At 30.9% G+C, this 25,469-nt stretch overlaps 1 protein-coding gene across 1 annotated transcript in view; it reads right to left on the bottom strand.

The window, feature by feature from the left end:
* Nucleotides 1–25,469, bottom strand: part of LOC107440367 (pancreatic lipase-related protein 2-like) — a 152,227-nt gene that overhangs the window by 7,625 nt on the left and 119,133 nt on the right. Inside the window, exon 9 of the mRNA XM_043048725.2 lies at nt 7,578–7,790. Coding sequence (XP_042904659.1) covers nt 7,578–7,790 — 213 coding nt within the window. The remainder of the gene's footprint in view (nt 1–7,577; nt 7,791–25,469) is intronic.

Here is a 25,469-nt window from a genome sequence, read left to right as displayed (position 1 = left end):
ATATGTTGAAATTGTCACATGAATTAAATGTATAAGCTTATTGGTTTCATTACATTTGTAATACTAACTGTCTGGCACAATTGATCTGCGAATAAAATGTTTTAAGTCAATACATCTTTAAACTTTTTGTGAGAAATTCACATGCATTTACATTTTACAATATCTTTAGGTGAAATTTTAATATAAGTAATTCGTGTTTTAAAATATCAAAAATATAATGTATAACTATTATTTTAAAAGCAATTTATATATTTTTAAAATTTAAATAATGCGGAATTTAAATAATGATGATATTTTTTTTTAAATTTAAATAATGCTAAATAATGCTTAATTGAAATAACACCATCTAAATATTATTTGAATATTACTTTGGTTGCTGTTGTTCTCGTGGGCCATTAAGGCTAGGGGTGCGATTACTCTTTTTTTCCAGTGGCTCCATCTATGGGCAAGAATACAACCTCTGCCACACTCTTTTATAGGGTGAACCCATTCATGCATCCATTCATTCATCCACAGTTCGTAATTTTGACCCGAGCCAGAGATCGATCAATCTCCAATTCAGTACCCCAGATGTATAATTTGATGGAGCAACATGGAGGAATTTAACGTGTGACAAGCACCAGTGACTATTTACTACACGGAGAGAGTTCAGCAGGCTGGATTCGAACTCCCGTCCGCACGCACGGGAGTCTAGCTCCCTGCCAACCAGGCTACCCCGTCCCCGTATAAAAAAAAAAATTTAAATTTTTATTTCTTAATGTTAGAATAGTTTTTTTTTAAATTTTTATTTCTTAATGTTAGAATAGTTTTCTTATTTAATTTTTATTTCTTAATGCTAGAATAGTTTTCTAAAACCACTAATTTAAAGTTAACATAATTAGTTAAATACATAAATATTACACAGAATAGATAAAACAAAAGCATATGAAGTAAAAGCACTATCAAAAAATACTCAAATAAGCTTGAAAAAAATTGCATGAATCAAATGATAAGAAAAATCGCAATACTTCTACAATTTTTATAGATTTAATTGATCCCTATAAAATATTCGACAATTTACATGAAATCTATTTTTTTTTAAATTGTTTCAAGGAATTTTTAGAAACTGATAATCTTATTTGAACTATTGTAACAGCTGACGAACAGAGAGATTTCAACTTGCTCCTGGCAGAGGGTAAATAGTTTCGAGTGTTCGCTTTTAAATGTATGATTCTTGGTTTAATAAATTCGATTTATAAGCTTTTTACTAACCACTACTTCGAAGAGTTACTTGATACACTACTTTCTAACATGTAAGCAGTGTTGAGCCTTTTAAGAAGCAGGCAAAATTAACTGAAAGTTTGCAAATTTTAGTTTGCATTTCTCTACCTTTTTTGAATATTTTATCGCATCCGGAGCAGTTGGCACTACTGGACTTACGATATGTTTAAATAAAGATAAATAACATTTTTGAGCATTTCTAAATATTACTGTTAATTTAAAAATGATATAAATAATATATATTGACGTCTTTCCCTGAGAATTTATGTTGTCTAATGTAGTTTGATAAAAAGTAACGAGACTAGCTTCTGATTTTTTCCAGATAATAAAATAACGTTAGTGATTTCAAATTCCTTTCTAAATTGGTAATGTAATATGCACAAAATTTATAACTAGTCAACCAAATGAATTCTATTTCCTGTTTTTAACCACATTATTAGTAGTATATATTGGCTTATGGTAGGAGCCAAATATAGATTTTATAGCAATATTGATCTCCTCAGTAAATATGCAACTGGCTATTGACCGCAGTGATTAATGAATTACGTCGCACAAGAGCTGCCCAAATGGGCTATTGGAGACGGTCTGGGAAACATCCCTGAGGATAATCCGAAGACATGCCAACTTTTACGCATTTGGCGTAAAATTTCATTTTCATATTTAAAGTGGTAGTAAATATATGCTATTTTTTCTTTTATAAACTTAATTTTTAAATGATTTTGATCACCACTATTCTTAAAAAAATTAAGCACATTTATTAATGTGTGTTTCAATCATGGTTGTCAGCTTAAGTTTTTTCAAATACAACGTATTTTTTTGCTTAAAATTGAAATTTTAATTCCATTTTAATACCACTGGGAAAAATGATAATGGAAAGGATTAAAAGTTGGCAGGTATGCAATTTTGATCCTCTGCAGAGGGGATGGCACCCCTGCTTTGGTAGCCCGACGACCTGCATGCGAAGTCGAGCACTTTACAGTAGAACTGTTTAACGAGGAACAATACCGCATACCCTCGGTCCCTATGCAGACTAATCCAAGTGGTCCCCCACCCGCACACTGACAGTGATTAGTGAAAGGTGGTAAGCCAATTACTCGGCGGTTATTGGTCACGTGTTTTCAATTGTTCAGTTAAGTTTTCATATTTATCCCGTAAACGCAAATGCGGGTAGCTTCATCCAAAAGTCCTCAAACGAAGACAAATTTCTCCCAACACTTGATCTAGGAATTCCCCTGTCTTTTGGATTGGGTTCAAAATTACAAGGTTACAAAATTTAAAATCAGTAGTAGTTAACTTAAAATTGGGTCGGTTGTTCAATGACGGTTATAAAAATAAATAAAAAATAGAGTCTGGACAGTACAAGAAACATGAGGTCGTGAATTTTCTTGTTGAAAAAGAGTGTTAGAGAAAACGCCAATATAGGACAGAGATTCGGGTTTTAGCGTATCTGGAATATGACGGTTGATGTTCAAAGAACCAGGAATGCAAAAAAAAAGAAAAAAATTTTTTCGTCACACGTACCTAATGGCACCCCATACCATCGTTGCACTTGATGCAGAAATATAAGGTTGTCAACTGCAAGTTGGAAATTTGAGTTCTCTAGACGCCCTATAACACAGTTGCTGTCATCATTATACAGTCATAAAACGGAATGCGGCTATTTAGATGACGTGCCGCTTTTAACTGTTTAGATGCAAATGTTCCAATTTTGGAACATGTCTGCTTTTCAAAATGTTAAAGACTGGTTACAATTCTTCATACTTTGCGTTTACAGTTGAAAAAACAGAAAATTTCTAGCAACCAAAATTATATAAAATAATATATCTTGAATTATGCATCTCATTCTGAATTCAAACAATCGTTGCATTTTTAACAAGTTGCAGCTTAGAAATGCCAGCTTGCTCCGGAGAGCAGAGCAGATAAATATTTTCCAGTAGAAGGGTCTTGTAATGTATGATTTTTGGCAGAGTAATTTCAATTCATAAAGTTTTTATTCATCACTACTTCTGGATAATTCAAAACTTCTTACAGCTATGAGACCTGCTAGAAATCAATTTCCAATGGATATTTAATTACTACTTTCATGTCAAGCGGATAGACTCTACGCCTTTGCTAATAACTAATGGAAGGACATCGTAAAACACGTGCGCTAATGCGTATTGTCTATATATTAATGTCTTACCTTTATTTTCATATGCCTTTAACTCCAGCCAAAGAATATTGTGACATACAATATTACACTCTATTGTTATATTGTCATCCCATGAACAATAGAAAGTTTTTATCTCTATATAAAAACCCTTATATATGATTTTTTAACAATATTCATCGGGGTCGAGATAGGGGTTGGCAGGGTGCTGAAAGGAGTTGTTCAGTTCGGAACATTTGAAATTTAAGTTATTAGTTCAGACGTTCGAACTGAAGTTCGAATTCACCCAGCCAAAGACTTCCAGTGTAATAATTGATGACTGATGCATGTTAAATCAGTCGGGCTACAAAGCTCTCCACGTTCCCATAACAAATTATACCTCTGGGGGTACTGAATTGGAGATAGATCGTTCTCTGTTTCATGTCAAAATTTTGATCTGTGGAGCAATGAATGGTTGTATGAATGGGTGTACCCTATAAACGGGTGTGACGTATGGGTGTGGCAGAAGTCGAATAGGTGCCATCCCCTCTGCTTTAACCCTTTCGCGCCGACTGTCACAAATACGTGCCAGCATAAAGCCGTATCAATCAGGGTAAAAAGATAAAACTGGTAATCAAAGTAATTCTTTAGCAGTTTATTTGTGGGCAGAGGTATAATTGTTTGATTTATTTAATTCACCATTACTTTGTTCAAAATAAAACTATTTAGCTATACTTTGAACTAACATTGATTATATATATAATTAAACTAACAATAATTTAAGTAAAAGCAAAGTAAGTCTGTCAAATTAGCAACGACTACAATTAAGTTACCGTTTTTTATTTACATCCAGATTCTGATTTTGCACGAATGCTTTTCTGAATCACCCGTCCCCAAGGGGTTAATGGTCGACTACAACAGCAATAGCTGTATTTATCAATGAAAATATCGTTTACTTCGGAATAACATCAATTTCTCATAAGAGTTAAATTAACCCCTACTGGTGGTTTCAGGTAAATCCTAGAGTTAACCCGTTTTGTCCCGAATCTATAGGTGGAAATGATACAAAAAGTGGTTTAATATATTATCGAAATTAATTGGTTTTTCCACTGTTATGGCATTCAAAAAGTCTTTGATAGATCAAAAAGTACTAGTTCCTTATAATTCTAGATCTAATCAGAAATAACTAAATCATTGTGGTATCTGAGAATCTTTTAATTCACCCAGATAAATGAAAATGCCGAAAAAAGTTTCCCACCACAATGAATGCCTTTGAAAAAAGGAACTGTCCTAAATATATGACGCTGGACGTTAACCGGTTAAGTTACTTTTTGAATGCGGAACAGTTGGCATGTTTGGTAGTCAATCGAAGAAAACTTGCATATAACTTATATGCAAACCTTCCAACAAGGTTTCCAAAAAGGCACTTTTTCTGTAAGTGCCAAATAGTAGTTCGGCAGGTAAATGGTTAAAAACATTATGTCACAGCACTGTGGTTCAAATGGGGACCGCAAAGGGGCCCCTATCCCATCCATCATATGTTCACTATTTACAAGCATTCGTTATGGTTAGCAGTCGTTGTGGTGCCTTAAAAGGTTACAAACAACAAGGTTTTGAAATCGAAATTTAATCATTTAGATTATTAACATTCCATGGTATTCAAAATATGGGCTTTCAGCTAGATAGACTAAAATGTCATAATTCTTCAACCTTCTACATGGTGAGTATAAGGTTCTTCTTTACTCCATTCCAAAGAAATTTCTCATTTTTGAACTTACCACGTTTTAGTTTAAAATAAATTTCAATAAAGCCTCTCTAGTTTAACAACCGTTCGTTTTATCTACCAATTAATGCTTAAAAATCAATTGTGCTTTTATATTCACGAAAATTTCTGATTATTGCATAAATCATGACTTATATTAAATATCATATCATGTTTAATTTATCAAGCATATATGATTGATCTTCTGTAATGCTACCTAAATGCTGCATACTTCAAAATGTTTTTTAATTCAACTTGTAAATACTTCATGATGAATGGGTTAATGGCCCACTGCGCGTCCCAGGCACCCAGTTTTAGTTAAATAAAAAGAAAAAGGCCGTTCGTTTTATAACAATATTTTTCTTAATCATGCTTAGAAAGCATAATTTCAAATTATGCTTTTTGATATTTAATAGCAGCTACTCACATGCGTACATCACATCTCAAAGCTTAGAAGTTGGATGCTAAAAATTTAGTTAAAGACTTCTTTTATCAATTGATGTTTTTGATAAAATAAAAGCTTTTAAATTTTAAGTTTTTTTTTCTGCAACTTTAATACTAAACTGTGCAATAAAATTTTCAAAAATTTAGTTTTTTCACAATTGGTTAGGATTAAAAATGTTTGCAATGACGTTGAAAGTTTTCAGGAGGCTGTGAATAACTTGTGTAACAATGATTTTCCTTTTAACTTTTGTAATGTCAGTTTTTTGATTAAGAAAATGATTGAAGAATACTAGATTTTTATTTCTTTTAACAGGGCGCAATTCAAGTCTTAACTGAGCAGCCCCAGTTAAGCATTATATTAATTTGTTATGTAATCCTCTCTTTTACCTTTCTTCTCCTTTTTTCAATCTGCGCATTTTAATAGAGGGCGTTGTTTTCATTTGTTTTAAGTATTTCCTTTGCATTTAGTTTGCTTGTGAAATCGCTGTTTGACCGGTTTAATGTGAGTTTTTATTTTCTCAAGTTTTTGTTTGAATTTCTTTTCTGAATGGTTTTATGTATTTCACTTATTTTTTCCTGGATATATACAAAACCTTCGTGATACTGAGAGAGTTAATTTGGCATTCGTCCTCTCTCTCAATAGAAAAGGTTTTGTTTTATGGCTACCTAGGCCGGTACCCCCTGAAGACGTCGGCTTCGGTGGTCATATTTTTATTTTACTTCCATTGATTTTTAATTGCTTCAATTATTCTTAATTTTGAAAATTCTGCTGCTTTTAAGCGCGTTTTTTTCAAAGATAGCTTTGTTAATTTAGATTTTAATATTTTGTATCATTTTACTAATGCCTTGGTCAAGTGCTAAATAAACAAACAAATAGATCATATATACAAATTTTTTTAATTATTGATTTGTCTTTGTAGGTCTAAAATTCTTTTGGAACTTTAAATTGAAGATTTAATACATCAAAAGAGCAAAATTTAATACATCAAAAGGCAACATTTTCCCTAAACAGTGCAAAAAGTTTCATTTTTACAGTAAATTCAATATTAAATATGCAAAGAATTTTGCTAAACAGAATAACAACAAGAAGGAGAGCAGAGCAGNGTCAAGTGCTAAATAAACAAACAAATAGATCATATATACAAATTTTTTTAATTATTGATTTGTCTTTGTAGGTCTAAAATTCTTTTGGAACTTTAAATTGAAGATTTAATACATCAAAAGAGTAAATTGTTGCTAAAAATAATTTTAAAAAAACTTTCTCAACTGCTGTAAAAGTTGGCAGCTACGATCTAGTTTCACTTTTTTTAAGACTTTATACTTGACATCAATTTTAAATGTCATGATAAACTATTTTAGCACTTTAAACTTCTGTTTCTATTTTTAAATTGATCCATTGTCAACTCTGTTGATGCATATTTGAAAAAATTTGGCGACCAGGTGTTAGTTTTAGAAAATGCATAAAAATGATAATATATACAATTGATTTTGCAATTGATAGCATTTATAAAATTTATTTTATAAAAGAATATATTTTATTTACTTAGCTGATTGATTTCTTTCCGTATGCCTATTTAAATTTCAAAATTAATTTGATTAACCCTTGATTTTGAGTGAAATAACTGACCCATTAAAGAATTAAACAAATCCTCTCGTCGATGAACAAAATGAAATTTATATAAAACATTTGTTTGATAACAAAATAATACATTGGATTTGTATGGGAATGATCTACGATGTAGAGATTTGCCTCAAGGTAGTCCCATTAATAAGTAATTAGTAAAGTCAAAGAATTTCATCAAATTCAATTCCGTTGTTGGTTTATGGTTCATTTTGATAATATTTGCCTAAACAGGGAACTCTGTGGCAAAATTTTCCCTAAACAGTGCAAAAAGTTTCATTTTTACAGTTAATTCAATACTAAATATGCAAAGAATTTTGCTAAACAGAATGACAACAAGAACTATTATTTTGTAAACTTACCCAGTAGAAGGATCAAAATTTAGTCGGGTGACGTTTATTCTTTCAATATTGACATTCGTACTTCTAAAATGCCAAACAGCCTCACCGAGATGCCAACGTTCATCGTAAGAGCCATTTTCTTCCCATCTTATGGTAACATTTTTTATTTCCCCTATATTCACATGGGAGGTTATCAGAAAAGTATATTCTTCACCGTTATTCATGCTGTAAAATCTATAATTAAAAAAATATACATACATTTAGAAACATTTTAAAATGCTTGAATTTTATTTAAAAATGTATACTTATAATTTTTTAATTTTCTGTTATCCTAACTATTCTTTTACATGCCCACCTGGACTAACGTCAATTCAGGTGTATTAGGACAGATTTGTTGGGCACTCTTTCAGAGACACCATATTGAGTGTGCCGACCTTGTCCCACAGTAATGATAGGTATAGTTCGTTCACCAGGAGTTGGTACTTGACTCCACCTCCTCGGACGCAGAGTTCATTTCAGAGCGGGGAAGTAAGAGGAAAAGCATTTCCCCGCTTGAAATCGAGATAACCTCTAACGCGCGCAAAGCCTCCACACGGTTTTTTATAGGTAGTCCAATCAGACCACTATGAAGGCAAACCAGTTTACCAAAGACCTCTTTAATAGAAAATCTAGTAAAAATAAAAAAGTGTTAGCAAATATATGTCTAAAAGTTTTTTTTAATTTATGAATGTGATTAGTTTGTCTTATTTACTTGTTTACCACTACAGATTCAATTCTCAAACATATATGACAAATTCCTCTCAGTCACTTCGTAGAATTGGGTTTCATGTTCTCAAACTGTTCACTTTTTAAACAGTCTGCGCAGACTANTGAAGTTTTAATTCCATTTTAATACCACTGGGAAAAATGATAATGGAAGGGATTAAAAGTTGGCAGGTATGCTTTAATAGAAAATCTAGTAAAAATAAAAAAGTGTTAGCAAATATATGTCTAAAAAATTTTTTAAATTTTTTAATATGATTAGTTTGTCTTATTTACTTGTCTACCACTACATATTCAATTCTCAAATATATATGACAAATTCCTCTCCGTCACTTTCAAAATAGAATTTGTTTCCATGCTCTCAAACTGTTCACTTTTTAAATAGTCTGCACAGACTACTTATAAGAAACCGTGTGGAGGCTTTTTCATATAGAAGGTGATGGCCAAACACAAACAGTGAATTCTTTTTCAGTCACTTACTTCGCTTTATCATCAGCTATTATACCTTTCGTTATTCTAGTTAATTTATGTTTAAAAACTTTTTCCCTGCAAAATATCTCAAAAAGAACAAACTATTCTATAGAAAGAGAGAAATATCAACAAGTTTATAAAATAAAATGCACATGTTCAAGATATGCACATGAAGATTGCGAAATAAATATTTTTGTCATACGATCGCCAAATAGCAGCCTTGTTCACATCCTTCTACCCAAAATAGCGAAATAGTATCATCCGATACCACGTGATGAAGGCGGAACCGAGAGCCAACTCCTGGTGAACGAACTATAGTACAGAGAATGAAAGAACATCCTTGCCTTGTCCGGGATTCGAACCCAGAAACTTTCTGATTTCAAGGCCAGTTCCCTGACCCCTAAACAGTCCTGTCGGCTTATCATCCTAAGTATTTGAAAGTGTAAAAAACTTATGTAGTTTTAATGTATTTAAGAAAAATGTTTTTTTTAATGCATCTCTTATGTTAAAAAGGATAAATGTGAATAATTAATTTTCTTCGCAACTTAAGCACAATATTTATTGATTCTTTTCTAGTTTGAGGGTAATATTTAAAAAAAAAATTAGAAAAGCTGTTTTGTTGCTTACTAGTTTTTTTTTGGTGAGATTTGCTAAAAAACTTTTTTTTACAAACTGTCGATTTGCTCATAAATAGGATCAATGACGTAAACGGAAGACATGCATTGCATTATAAAAAGTTGCTTACCTTCCCTTCTGTCTTTTTGTTGCTATCGATCTAAACTTAATACAAATGATGTCTTATTTACTGATTTCTTTTCAAGTCTTGTGTATAAGAAATTATATTTTGGTTTTTTTATAGTATAGAAATTTTTTGGTGTGATTCGTTAAAAACTTTTTTTTTTTCTAGCTGTCATTTTGGTCGTAAATATGATCAATGACATAATCGGAAGACATGCATTACGGAAAGTTTCTAACCTTCTTTTCTGTCTTCTTGCAGTTAATGACGTAAACTTTATGCAAATAATGTTTTATTTACTCATTTGTTTTTAAATTTTGCGAGTTAAAAATTATATTTTGTTTTTTTTCTTTTTTCTCCAAAAAATAAAAAGGAAAAAAACTAGAGCAGAAAAAAATTTAAATGGAAATTGAAGTAAAAAGCTGTAATCTTTGATCAAAAGAAAACGGTGAAATAAAATAAAATAAAATAAAAAACAATATCCACCGAAGCTTTCAAGCGCAAAAAAAGTTGGTATTTGTTAATTAAACTATAATAACTTTTAATTTTCTTTACAAGACAAAATATGAGATACATAAAGTAGTTTGAAAAAGTAGCAGTTTATTAGTATATTATAGCAGTACATTTATAATATATAATTATATTAATTCTATCATATGAGTTCGATCATATTAATTCTATCATATTAGTTCGATCATATTAATCCTATTAAATTTCAAAACTTATTCATATTAATAACACACATTTATGTTGTTGAATATTAGAACACATTTTGTAACATAAAACATATCTATAACGAAGAATATTTACTTTTATACCTACACATTATATGGGCATAATCGACAAAGCAACAAAAACTTATATCTTTTTTTATTATTAAAATCTATTTAAACATTTCAGTAAATCTTACAATCGATTTTAACTTCGTTTTACACATTAATTGTTAAAACAGCAATCTTTAAAGCAAGAAACATGTAGAAAAATGGCATGTACTTGAGTTAAAATGGAAAAAAAAAGTATTTTTTTATTTTACTGAGTAAAGAGGGAAGTCTGGCAGCAAAATCAATAATGTGCCAAGTTTTGAACAGTAATTTTGTTTTGTTCCTTGTGTTTTCAGAAAGAGAAAACATGTTTCTTTTCGCTGCTTTTTTTATAAGTTTAACATAAATTGAGAATTTATTTATTTTTTCTTTGGGACAAAAATGCATAAATTAAAGTTTACAACATTAAATAAGATTGTGACGTTTTTTTGTATAGTTTTTCGGCCCATAAACGATAATTATTTTACTAAAAAAAGAAACAATCACTTCCACACATTCTTTAATCAACAAATAGAAAAATAAAATGAAGCAACTACGAGAGAAATTAAACACGGGTTGGATAAAATGAACGCTACAAGTCTTTATTTTTATGAAGATTTTATTTTCAGAGAGAATTAAAATTGATATGTCAAATTCATTTAGTTTTTTTTTTCAATTGAAATTATTTCCCTGAGACACATTTAGTTTCATTGTAATCATTTTTGCATACATTTCAGCACTGATTTTAAATAAATATTTAAATTTTTTGGGATTTATAAATGTCTAAGATTGTTTAGGGATTTGTAAATGTCTATGTGTTATAAAGGTTTCTGTTTTGCACATAGTAAAGTAAGGGATGAGAGCAATTAACCATAGAACGGGAAGTACCAACCTGTGATTTTTCTTATGTAAGGTTATATGTTAACTGGGACTTATAAAAGGTCACATAATAAAAAAAATATTTAAATGAATAATTCCAAGAAACTGAAGCGGTAAGATATTTCTTGATTGAAATTTCTTCAAAAAATTACAAATTGGATATAATAGTCATCATCTTTCAAGAGTTCTAAAAATAGACATGCATTTTCAAGACTTTCCAGACCTGAACGAGAAGAAGCAAAGTGATTTGAAAAAAAAAACATTATTTGCCAACAAAAAATGGAAAAATAAAAGTTAAAAACCAATACTTAAAAAAATATTTTACGGTTCAGAAATCTGAATCCTTTGGAAAAAAGGTATGTTTATTCGGAAAACGTACGTTTCAGTGACTTATTTCTCAACTTAAAATATCATCTGCACTTACTAATTATCATATTTACGGTCAGCCCCTGGAACTATTAAGATTAAGTCCTAGTAAGTGAGAAAACGATAGTTAAACCAAATGTAATTCAGTGTAGTCCATTTTTTAGCACTGATAAACATGTGCCATAGTGATTTTGTTGAGCAGAAATTCTGTTCATTTTCTACGGTGCTATTACTATGAAACAACATTTTAATGCAATGGACCTTAATTTTATAGTATTAATGATGACTGGACACCAATAATGCAGATTTCAAAGATTAATTAGGGCAAAGATGAGATTCATTAATGAAGTTAAGTGCATAGAAGAATGGTGCAGAGAAGACCAAGGTACAGTTGTAGACCAGAAATTCTGTTTATGTTCTAAGGTGCTATTACTATGAAGTAACATTTTAATGCAATGGACCTTAATTTCATTGCATTAATGATGACTGGACACCAATAATGCAGATTTCAAAGATTAATTAGGGCAAAGATGAGATTCATTAATGAAGTTAAGTGCATAGAAGAATGGTGCAGAGAAGACCAAGGTACAGTTGTAGAGCAGAAATTCTGTTTATGTTCTAAGGTGCTATTACTCTGAAATAACATTTTAATGCAATAGACCTTAATTTCATTGTATTAATGATGACTGGACACCAATAATGCAGATTTCGAAGATTAATTAGGGTAAAAATGAGATTCATTAACGAAGTTAAATGCATAGAAGAATGGTGTAAAGAAGACCAAGGTACAGTACCCCCAGAGGTTTTGATTTGCTATTGGAACTTGGTGGACTTTGTTATCTCACAGATTGAAGTCAAAGCGTTCGTAAGTCAAAGTTAATGTCTGAAAAAATATCACAGTATATAATTTTTATTTTTCATTTTAAATATTTAAGAAAAATACGCCACCGAATTCTAGGGAATTTTCCAAGTAAGGAACTAATTATATTGCATAAAACTAAAAAACGTAATTTCGTTATTTTAAAACGAATGGCAGATAAATTTCCCTGATAACAATGAGAATACTAAAATGAAAAGAAAAAGGAAAAAACCTATAAAGACTTAACTGATTGAGAAACTAAGGTTAATAACAAGGCAGATTGCGTCCATTGTTTCGAGAGCATTTTCGATTAAAATTTTTAGCACTTTTTATTTTTATCAATCGATGAAAGAAAAAAATATAATACTCTGGATTATTTTATTTGAAATGATCTATAAAATACTTCGACATATTTTTATTTTAATTTTTATTTACAAGAAATTTCTCCTGGCCTAAACTTAATGGGCCATATATAGCAATTTTCATAAAAAAATAATATACAAAGAAATAATATATTCGAAAAGTGTGATCTAGATGGTAAAAACTTCCCTTGTAAAGAAAGAATTTCTGAAAATAAATTTAAAGTTAAATCTAATTATTTCGAAACTGGAATTCAGATATTAAATAATATTTAAAAAAAATATGTCCCCCATATTTTTTCATACTCATTTTATTATATTAATAGTTCATATTTTCAAACTTTTAATAACAAGCATAATAAATTTCAAGTATTTGAAAAATATATTTAATAAAACAGCAAGACAATCATGTATTAAAGAATATTTATAATAGCATTACTTTTCATTTTTAATTTCTTTAATTATTTAAAAGTTGCAACCGTTAGGAACTAGGAGTACTTTTAATAGTAAAAATAATATTGCCAAACATATGCTTTATGTCAGTAAAGGAAATTTAGATAAGTAAGCATTGCTGCACAAATATAATTAAGCTGAAAAGACAACTTTGAAAAAGGATAGGAACAAAAACTATCTTTTTAATTCTCACATTTGAAATTCTTAAAAAGGATAAAAATTGCAAGGATAACTAGAATATAGGATATAAGATATCTTCCTAACTATAAGTACAATTTTCTTAATATAAAAAACACTCTGATATATATTTATAAAACCCTAAAAGAAATTTCTGTAATTTTTAAGGCAATTCAATCTCTCAAAACCTAATGGGCAATTTTATGTACTTTAGGATAAATTATTGAATGATAAAAAAAATGGAAAGAATTATGTTCCGAAAATTTTATTTTCTCATTTATATAAAACTAAAAACATCGAAGTAAAAGAAACATGATCTTCTGTTTGTCCTTTTAATAGAAATTTATAAAATTATATTATCAAGAAGCAATTAATAAAAAAGTAAATTTGTATTTAATTTGATTTTATTTAAGTTCATTTTAGCAGAGATAAGTTATGATTTAAACAACAAAATAATAATGAAGCATTAAAAAATAACTGTATAATAACTAATAATAAAAATAAAAATAAGCAATAAATTAAAGTAAATTAAAAATTATTTAATAATATGCATTTTAATCGATATTTCTTTTTATTTATTTGAAACTAGTAAATACATAGCTCTCTATTGAACGTTATTTTAAAACAATAGGATAGTTTTGTTTACTATAATACATCAATAATATAAGTAATCTTTTGATCTGAGTCAATATATAGATAGAGCTTTATAAAAAAAAATTAGTGGTAGGTAAGAAATAGTTTCCGTTTTTTTACCCTTTGTAGTGGTAAAAAGACAAAAATTGATTTTGATTACATCATACCTACAAAAACCCTGCTTCTATATATCTTTTTTTGGCTATCGCAAAATTTTACAATTTCTGTTCCGTCAGAAAATATTCATTTCAACATGAAATAATATCTAAGCAATAATTATGAAATGAAAACATTATATGGTATATATACAAACAACTATAATAGGGTTCATCACGATATCGAATCTCTAAAATCGAAAAATTTTCCAAAGTGAGTGAATAACTTGCCTACAATTCCTTAAAAACATTTCTCTCCAAACAGTGAATTAAAAAGCCATCACTGTATCAGCTAAGGAAAAAAAACACCGACTGCTCAGTTTTTCTTTAAACTTTTTTTAACCTTTCTAAATATTTAATTACCTGATTGGTACACAGGGTACTTCAACTTAAATGTTTGGATATTATTTCGAGATAAGCTATTTTCAAAAATATGAACATTCACCAAAGAGAATCGACAGCGTAAGGCATCTGTTCTATTAAATTTGATTACCTACTTGTTTTATCAGATTGTCACTGACAACGGAAGTCCTCCCGTTTCGTCCTTTGTCTTTTATTGAATTTTAAAAAGCACTTTCTTACCAAATTATAGTTTAATTCTATTCGATCTTATATATCAATAATTTTACGATAGATGTGAACATATGATTTTCAGACTAAATCTCAAAATCTGAGGGATTCAACATTGTCAGATGTATATTAGTACTCTCAACAAACTAAAAACTCAGAAAAATAAAACCGCAATATATTTAGCACAGTTCCTTTTTTCAAGGACATTCATTGTGGTGGGAAACTTATTTCAGTATTTTCATTTATCTGTGTGAATTAAAAGATTCTCAGATACCACAATGATTTAGTTATTTCTGATTAGATCTAGAATTATAAGGAGCAAGTACTTTTTGATCATCAATTATGTCTTTCATTTTTCAAAAATCAGTTATTGTACATATCAAATCATATTTTATCTTTATTTTTAATTTAAGTCTACCATCAATATTTCTAGTATTATGTAAAAACGCCAATTTGTCGTATTGAATTTTTTCATTGTTTTATTATTTCACAAGTAAACGGCTTGATTTTTTTATGGCTACCACAAATCATTAAAGCATGCTAGATAGCGCCACTAAGGCTTTGCAAAATTTATGTAGAATCTTCATGATTTTGAATCCCGATTTTCTGTATATATGCTATCATCAATGTTTAATGCTCAATTCCAAATTACTAGTGCAATTAATGTAAATATCACAGATTAAACTCGTATTTCATGTATATCCATCTAATCATTGCAGTATTCATTTTTCAATGGCAATTAATGCTAATCTCCGATCAAGTTTGTACATACTTCTACTCATGGTTACTTTATTATAATGTTGCCACATTGTTACATAATTCAAAATGTTTTATTCACTGTATATAATTTTCATGATGAATGGGGTAGGGGCCGCTGCGCGACCTAGGCACCCAGTTTTGTTTAAATAAAGAAAAAGAAAGAAGTACTTTTTGATCTATCAAAGACTTTTTAAATGCTCTAACTGTAGAAAAACCAATTAATTTCGATAATATATTATACCACTTTTTCCATAAAACCCCTTTTTGTATCATTTCAATATATATATATTCGGGATAAAACGGGTTAATATAATGATAGGAAAATGATCGTTATTGGTAGGTGGGGTGTGGCATCTCCTCCTACGTTAGAAAGCCTCCTCATGGTATTTTAAAAGTTTTCTGCGCAGACTATCTAAAAAGTGAACCAGTTGTGTGCTTGAACCAACTTTCTATTTCAATAAAGTTTTTATTGGAATTACATACATTTGCAGGCTCATTTCAGGCTTTTAAGCCCTTGCCAAATAGAAGCACAGATAGCACAATACAGAGAAGGACGGCACGAAGATACATCCAGGGTGTGGCACCCCCTACCCAAGCCGCATGTGTGTTACACAAAGGGCGTCACACGAGGAATACGAATACGCAATGAAAGAGTTGAGAAAATAGACATGGGTTAACCCGTTTTGTCCCGACTTTATATATTGAAATGATACAAGAAGTGGTTTTAAGGAAAAGGTGGTATAATACATTATCGAAATTAATTGGTTTTTCTACTGTTATGTCATTCAACTAGTCCTAGTGTTTAGATTTTACTGGGTACCTGGGCCGCGAAGCGGCCCCGGTACCCAGTAAAATCTAAATTCAAAAAGTATTGGCATTCAAAAAGTCTTTGATAGATCAAAAAGTACTTGCTCCTTCAATTCTAGATCTAGTCAGAAATAACTAAATCATTGTGGTATCTGAGANGTGTATATCTCCACCACAATGAATGTTTTTGAAAAAAGGAACTGTCCTAAATATATGACGCTGGGCGTTAACCGGTTAAAGAATTGGACAATTTTAAACAAAAAGTTCAAAAATAAGTGGATATGCAAAACATATAATTTACTGTGCATAGTTGTAAATGACCAAAAAATTTTAATTATATTGAGAAATATTTATATTTTATTTCACCACTCGTTGATTTAAATTACAGTTAATGTAATGAAAGGAAAACGACTGGTTTTGAATATGGTGACAGTAAGGTAGTTCTCTAAAATATATAGAAACTACTATTCGTAGTAGTAAATGATAAAAACAAGAGAAGTTAGATTTTTAATTCCTACCATTCAGATTTATATTACTGTGAATATAAGGATAGGGAAATGACTATTATTGGCAGGTGGGGTGTGGCATCGCCTCCTACATTAGAAAGCCTCCTTATGTTTTTTTAAAAGTTGTCTGCACAGACTATCTAAAAAGTGAACCAGTTGTGTGCGTGAACCAAATTTCTATTTTAAAAGAATAAAGTTTTTATTGCATAAGATATTTTAAATGACTAAGTGCTTATATTATTTCAAACAGAAAGTTAAAGTATTCGGGGTTTAACGGGTCAACAGAAAACCTGCTCTCTCTACTTCTGCTACCGAGAAAGTGCAATTTCGTCCTTCGGTTATCAAAATAACGTCCCCTGCTTCTTAAAAGTAATTTTCTTTATTATCGTTTCTATAGCAGCTGATTGTAAAAGTGCAACTTTTATGAGAAATGGAAAGTACTGATGATAATTCATAAATTATGTATGCGCCGTAGATTTTTTCTTGCTATTAAAATCTTTAATATATCTCTCATTTAACACTACGTGAGGGAAAACACTGATTTTTAATGTTTAAAATTTCATTTTATAACCGTCGTCGTACAACCGACACAATTTTGAGTTTCCGACTAATGTTAAACGCCGCAAGATTAAAGAAGCTTTCTAATACAGACCTATTACTTGATATGAGACTACATAACCCCATTATATCAATCCTAACTCTCAAATCACATCCTTTCTAAACATTATCAGTAATTATCCCCATCCCTATATTATTATGGATACTCCAGAGAGGTGAATGGACCTTCATGAGATCACCGATACGGGAGTATCCACACTTAACTTAAGACTGTTTTTATTGAAACTAAATCATCAGAAAATTATGAGTAATTTTGTAAATATTCTTAATAATTTCGACGTTTTATTCCGCAGTTAAGTTCTAAAGAAATGAATAACCATTTAAAGTTCCGCTCCTGATTTTCTGTCACAGGATATAAAAAAATAATATTTTAATAAACTAGACAAAAGAAATATATTTAGGATCTATCAAACATAACCACTGTAACGAATACAAAAAATGGAGTGAACTTTCTATACCAGCATAGACTAAACGAATTAGTAAAAGAAACGCCCAAAGAACACAGGCAACGGGATTAAAATGATGGAATAAAAAAGTATCATGAGCTGGTTACTATAAACAAGTAATATTGCTTGAACGAAATATTTGTGGCAAGAATTGAACTAATATGGTATTCCACAGCATAACTTAATACACCGTTTCTGAATCGGGGAGAGACATTAGAAAATCTAGCTGATCAAGTTTTTTTTCCAGTATTTAATGAAATTCATTGAGAATAAAAAGTTGTGGATTGAAAATTTTACTTTTTCAACAAATTGCTTTGTTTCTTTGTAAACATAGAGTAACCAATTTTCAGAAAAATTTAGAAACTAGTAGAAAAAAATCAGACAAACAAAATGTTTTAACCAATCATTCTTTATATAAACAATTGCTGCAACTGGCCAAGAGAAATTGATTGGTAAACTTAATTAATTGATTAGGCTTTAAAATCGACTACACTATGAAAATTAAATTTACCTCATAAAAGTTTCCACCACTTTTTACTTTTTAAAGACCAATGCTGCTTATTGCTTCTATTATTCAATAGGAATTTTATTCCATTTATAATGGCCTTACTAAATTTAGCAGCACTTTATACAAAATATTGCATGTCAACAGCAACAAATAAAAGACCCTCCATCTCAGAGACAATTTGAAGTGAAAAATAAAATGTCGAAACAATTAAAAACTCGACAACTCTAAATGAATAAAAACTTGAAAACTCAAAATGATTAAAAACTCGAAATGAATAATAACTCGAAAACACTTCATTTAGAATTTATGAGCACTGGCTTCTATCACAGACAGTGGATCTGAGAAAGGAACAGTGGATCTAATAAGCTCATAAAAAATCCTCATAAGTAACCAACCTCGAAGNTCATCAAAGACAACATAAAATATAGCCCGGCAACCGCCTTTTTCCTATCCGACGGAGTTTTGTCCCGTAAATTTTGTAAATAGCTGTAAATACTTGTAAATAATTTTGCGCATTTATTATGTATTTCCCCTTTTCCCTGGGGCTATGTGGCTACTGTGCACCTGTGAAGCTCGGGGTAATACCTCGAAGGGAGGCGAGGCAGTCTGCCACAAAACCTCTTCTCTCTCTCTCAAACTTGTTTGTTCAATCTCACTACTTAATTTTAATTTTCTCTCAGTAAAAGATACTGAACCCCAACTTTCACCTTTCAGTTGCGCTTCGGCGATTTATTATTTATTTCTACTCAGATGAATTAGTTGGAGCCCCTAGCGGGGCTGATGCTAAGATAACCAACACATATGAGTATGAGTATGAGTCGCGTCAGTCCACATAAGATGAATGCAAATGCAGCATATGTTTCAGCCTAGTATTGTAATTTAAATTCGAATTTACTACCACTGGGGAAAACCATCCCCGAAAGGATTAAAAGTTGGTAGGTATGCAATTGGTACAACTGGCCAAGAGAAATTGATTGGTTAATTTAATTAATTGATTAGGTTTTAAAATCGACTACACTATGAAAATTAAGTTTACCTCATAAAAAGTTTCCACCACTTTTTACTTTTTAAAGACCAAGGCTGCTTATTGCTTCTATTATTCGATAGGGATTTTATTCTATTTATAATGGCCTTACTGAATTTAGCAGCACTTTATACAAAATATCGCATCTCAACAGCAACAAATAAAAGACCCTCCATCTCAAAGACAATTTGAAGTGAAAAATAAAAGATCGAAACAATTAAAAGCTCGAGAACTCTAAATGAATAAAAATTTGAAAACTCAAAATGATTAAAAACTCGAAATGAATAATAACTCGAAAATACTTCATTTAGGCTTTATGAGCACTGGCTTCAATCACAGACAGTGGATCTAAGAAAGAAACAGTGGATCTAATAAGCTCATAAAAAATCCTCATAAGTAACCAACCTCGAAGTAGATTTTGTTTTTAATATTCTTCATAGGTAAACAGGCTCGTGGTATACAAGCGCGCGAAAGACAGCGGTAGTCAACATTTCTCAAATGTAACAGAAAAAATTGAAAGTACATAATTTTAGAAAAAAAAGAAAAAAAAACTATATGCGCTAAAGAAACTTTTATATGTTTAATCATTAGTTAAAATGACTTTCTAAATAAGAAATTCTTGTTAGCTAGATAACTAACTGTGTTGAAAATGGACAACGATATTTTTTAGACTACCGTGACTTTTTTCGTGAATTTCGCAGTATAAACTAACATACCGTTCCTGATTCATAGAGCAAACTACATGTCCTACGGTTGGTCGCATTTTTTCTCTCCAGCATTTAATGAACTTCACTGAGAATTAAAAGTGGTGGAATGAAAACTGTAAAATTTCTAAATAAAATATTCCAGTTAGTAAAAAGCAATTGAAAATTTTTGCTTTTTTTTATTAAAAATGTATATCTCGAGAACTACTGAAGGAAATTCAAAAATAACAAAATAAGTTTTATATAAGGTATATATACCAAAATAGGTTTCTTCGTGCTTCCTTTGAGAAACTTCACTCGACTTTTACTACGCTAGGCATAAACAAACATGCTGTGCTGAATATTATTTCGACTAATGTTTGATATTACCTCAGAGATGTCAACTACTCCGGACATGCCAAAATAATTAAAAAAACGGTAAATAATTACAATGCAAATTTTGCAAATATTTGATTATTTTTGCCTTCTTCTTAAAAGGTATAGCATGAAATAAATACTACAAAGTGGTGAATTATAGAAGCCTATGAATTATTTAGAAATAGTGGTAGATAAAAATCTACTAAATTGAATTTATTAAACCAAGAATCACAATTGATAAACTACCACTTGAAAAAATATATTTGCTGCCCGGAGGAAGTTGGCATCTTTGTTACCTATCTCGTGTCCATTCAACATTTATTGTAATTTGCTGAAAATAAAAAGTGGTTGATATGAAAATGGTAATTTTTTTAATTACGCTTAAATCTTTGTAGCCATATTTCAGTATTTAATGAAATCGTAACATTAACAGCATAAATTAATACACCGTATCTAATTCCGGGGGGAGATAGTGGAAAGTCTTGCTGATCAATTTTTTCCCCAGTATTTAATTTTCGGCTGTTAAGTTTTTGCAGATTACAATTTCAAGACATTTTTTTTTCAAGACAGGAATTAATGGAAAATAATTTTAAAACCTTACAACGTGGAGGTGCTTAGCACGTAAGTCCTTTTTTAATCAACAACATATAATCATTAACGTAATTATATTAATAACGGAATACAAAGAAAGACAATTTTCATTAAAAATAAATCATCAAAAAATTGTAGGTAATTCCGTAAATATTCATAATAAATTCGACAACTAAGTTTTTAAAACTTAATAACCATTTTAAGTTCCGCTCCAGATTTTCAGTTGAGGGAAATAATAAAATAATGCTTTAGTTAACTACACAAAAAACATATTTAGGATCATTGAAATATAACCACTGTAACGAACAAATAAAAAATGGAGAAAACCTTCTATATCAGCTTAGATAAAACGAATTAGTAACGGATACGCTAACGGGACAAAAGCAAAGGGAACAAGATGATGGAACAGAATTACAATGAACCGGTTACTATAAACCTTTAGCCGGGAATATTGCTTGAACAAAATATCTGCATACCCTCCAACTGCTACGGAATTTCCGTAGTTTCAGAAATCTTCTTTTCAGACGGTAGCAAAATTAATGTCTTAATATTTTAAAAAAATTAATTTTAGCGTAACTTGTCCACTATTACTTATAAAAGTGCAGTCCATATGGCTAGATTCTTAAGTTCTGATAAAGGTTTTACGAGAGATCCATTTGCTTTAAATATTTCTACTTTTGTTCGCTACCACTAGAAAGAATTATTTTCAAAATCCTCACAAGTCGGAGGGTATGTATCTGTGTCAGAAAAGGACTTGTAGGATCACAGCATAAACTAATACACCGTTTCTAATTCGGGCGCACGAGTTCCGCAAGCAAGCTGACCTGTTTTTTTCCCAGTATTTAATGAAATTCATTGAGAATAAAAAGTGGTGGATTGAAAATTGTAATTTTTCACGAAATTGCTTTGTTTCTTTGTAAAGAAAGAGTAGCCAATTTTGAGAGAAGTTTTAAAACCAGTAGAAAAAGGTCGAAGAAACAAAATGTTGTAACTAATTATTCTTAATATCTAAAGTACTTTAACCCTTTCGCGCCGACTGTCACAAATACGTGACAGCAAAAAACCGTATCAATCAGGGTAAGAAGATAAAACTGGTAATCAAAGTATTTCTTTAGCAGTTTATTTGTAGGCGGAGTTATAATTTTTTGATTTATTTAATTCACCATTACTTTGTTCAAAATAAAACTATTTAGTTATACTTTGAATTAACATTGATTATGTATATGATTAAACTAACAATAATTAAAATAAATGCAAAGTAAGTCTGTCAAATTAGTAACGACTACATTTAAGTTACCGTTTTTTATTTAATTGCAACTTGATTCTGATTTTGTACGAATGCTTTTCTGAATCACCCGTCCCCAAGGGGTTAAACCAAATGCTGCAACTGGCCAGGAGAATTCTTTTAATTGATTTGGTTTTAAAATTGATTACCCTTAAGAAAATTAAGTTTACAAGGGTGCCAGCAGAATAATATAAAAAGGTGGGGGGGGGGGCAACCCTCTAACAAACTAATCCCCGCCAAAAAAAGAACAAAAAAAAATTAAAAACATTCTGTTATTACATTTTGTTTTGTTATTTATTACATATACTATCATCTCTTAATATTTTTCAATTTTCATTTCTTCATTTCTTCATTATTAACCGGTTAACGCTCAGAGTCATATATTTAGGACAGTTCCTTTTTTCAAAGACATTCATTGTGGTGGGAAACTTTTTTCAGCATTTTCATTTATCTGGGGGAATTAAAAAGATTCTCAGATACCACAATGATTTAGTTATTTCTGATTAGATCTGGAATTATAAGGAGCAAGTGCTTTTTGATCCATCAAAGACTTTTTGAATGCCCTAGCAGTAGAAAAACCAATTAATTTCGATAATATATTATACCACCTTTTCCATAAAACCACTTTTTGTATCATTTCAATATATAAATTTGGGACAAAATGGGTTAACAAGATATTTTTTTTAAAAAAACGTACGAATTTCTCGTACTTGCAAATTTTGCCTCAAGAAACTATATTGATGGCATAGCAACTGACTTTGAAACACAAATAACTACAAAGAGTAGTTTCGTATACTAACGTGCTTGTGGCTGACAAAGAAGGTGGCGTTCAAAAATTGATTCGAGACAAATATCCTAAAGCTGTGTTCTTTCATTGTGCCAATCATGTATTGAATCTCGTGATCAACGACTTAAACCGCGTTAAGGGAGTACAGAATACTATAGGAGCAACGAAGGAAATTATTAGCCTTTCAGAGAAAGTACGTTGAGACGGAAAAAAATTCCTAAAATTCCTAAAAAATTCCGAATTAACAACTCAGTGAAACACGTTGGTCTGAAAAGTACAAGAGTACCAGACGATTTTCTGAAAAGTTTGTTACACTTATAAAAGCTTTTGAGGGCCTTACAGAACGATCAGCATAGAGAAATATCACGGCGGTCGGCTGCCGCTGCAGTGTTTTCGATGTCAGAGTTTCGGTCACACTCAACGCTCATGCTCCTCCAGCCCAAGATGCATGAAATGTGCCGAAAGGCACTATTCATTCCAGTGCAGAAAGAGCCGAGAATCCCCAGGTAAATGCTGCAACTGCATGCAAAACCACACCTCAAATTTCACGGGGTGCGAGGCCCGCCCCAGTCGAAAGAAGAAAACGACCAAGAACACGCCTTCTTCTACAGCCCACAGACTTGTTAGCCTCATCAGTGAACTTAAAGACTTGCTGAAGGACCAAGACGTGCTGCATCTTCTCACAACTTTAATCCAGGGGATTTCCCCATCCAACTGATGTACTACTGAATCAACTCATACCTCACCTCATCATGGACTTATTATCTGATCCTAACTTAGAACTTTGAACTGTATATAACCTCTATTCTAAATGCCAAAACAGTATAGATGAATCGGTTGGAAGCGCTTCGCGCTTAACGCCGAGATTCCACTCATATCAAGCAAGGCCTTACAGAAAAAGCGGCAAACAAAAACACCAAAGTGAAAGCTAATATACTTTTATCAGTTGCTACAACGTCAACATACACTGTATCACTTTTCGCTATTGCTACTTATTATGCCAAGCTTGAGCCTGTGTGCAATCAGTTGCAAAAAATAAACACAGATCTAAAAGAAGTAACTGATTATGTAGTCAAATTGATAGATGTGCAGCTAATTCATCAAAACAATGCTCCTGAAGAGTTTACTGCAATTTCCACGAAAGCAGAATACATTAGCAAGGAATTAAGCATAGAAATGAATCGACCTCGAGTGGCATCTAGACAAGTTTATAGATCGAATGTGCCTCCTGAAAACGCAGAAGAATTTTTCAGGAGGTCAATCTTTATTCCTTATTGACTCCATTATATTCTCTTTGCAAGAACATTTTTCATCTACACAAATAAAATCATTTTCACTCTTGCAGCTTTTCCCGAATACGATGAACAAACTGGACAAAGCGTCATATCTTGAAGTTTTAGAAGATGTATATACTATGAATAACGATCTGCTCTCATCGAATTTCATCACTGAAACTACAACGTGGTGCGAAATGTGGAGGAATAGTGAAAATTCTTACGAATCTCACGAATACATCGATTTAGTTATTGAGCCACACCGTTTTATCCAGCTGTAGCGGAGGCAATCAAAATTGGCCTAACTCTGCCAGCTACTACGTGCACTATTGTAAATGCGAAACATCAAAACATGAAATCAGTCTACAATGTCTCACGAGAGATTATGTAGTTTATGCATGCTCAGTGCGCATAAGAAAAGAATCAAAGATGACTCAGAATTAATTGAAAACGTTATAAACAGATTTGGACAGCAAACAAGAGGATTATAATTCTTGCTTGATTAAACAATTCTTTAATTGTTTATGTATCAATGATTATGTTATGTTATGTATCAAAGAGCAGATAAATAAGGAAATTTCGTGAACTTTCTATATCAAATATGCATATACAAATGTGCATATACTATAATATGCGTATACCAAATATGTATATATTATTTGCAATACTTTGAAACAACATTTTTATATTAACTTATCAGCATGGAGAATCGAATTACTAAAGAGTGAGGTAGGCATGCAAGACTACCATGACTTATTACAGTTGCAACATATATCAATTTATAAGTCCTTTGAGAAAACGAATATTTTACTCTTAACACGTTCACGCCGGGGTGACCCACCGGTGGGTCACGCTAGATTGTCTCATCTTAGCAGCGCACCGGAGTAAAAACTGGTAACAATAAATTTCATTTTTTAGTTTTTTTCCGGGAATAATAAAAATCCATAACTACCAATTGTTTTTAACGGATGCAATTTTTATATTGAATTGCTTCTTCGCCGTGATAAATTTCCTTACAGTGAATTGT

The sequence above is a fragment of the Parasteatoda tepidariorum genome, chromosome X2 (genome assembly GCF_043381705.1).
Source record: "Parasteatoda tepidariorum isolate YZ-2023 chromosome X2, CAS_Ptep_4.0, whole genome shotgun sequence".
Lineage (NCBI taxonomy): Eukaryota > Metazoa > Arthropoda > Arachnida > Araneae > Theridiidae > Parasteatoda > Parasteatoda tepidariorum.
This window is presented reverse-complemented; position numbering and strand designations above follow the sequence as displayed.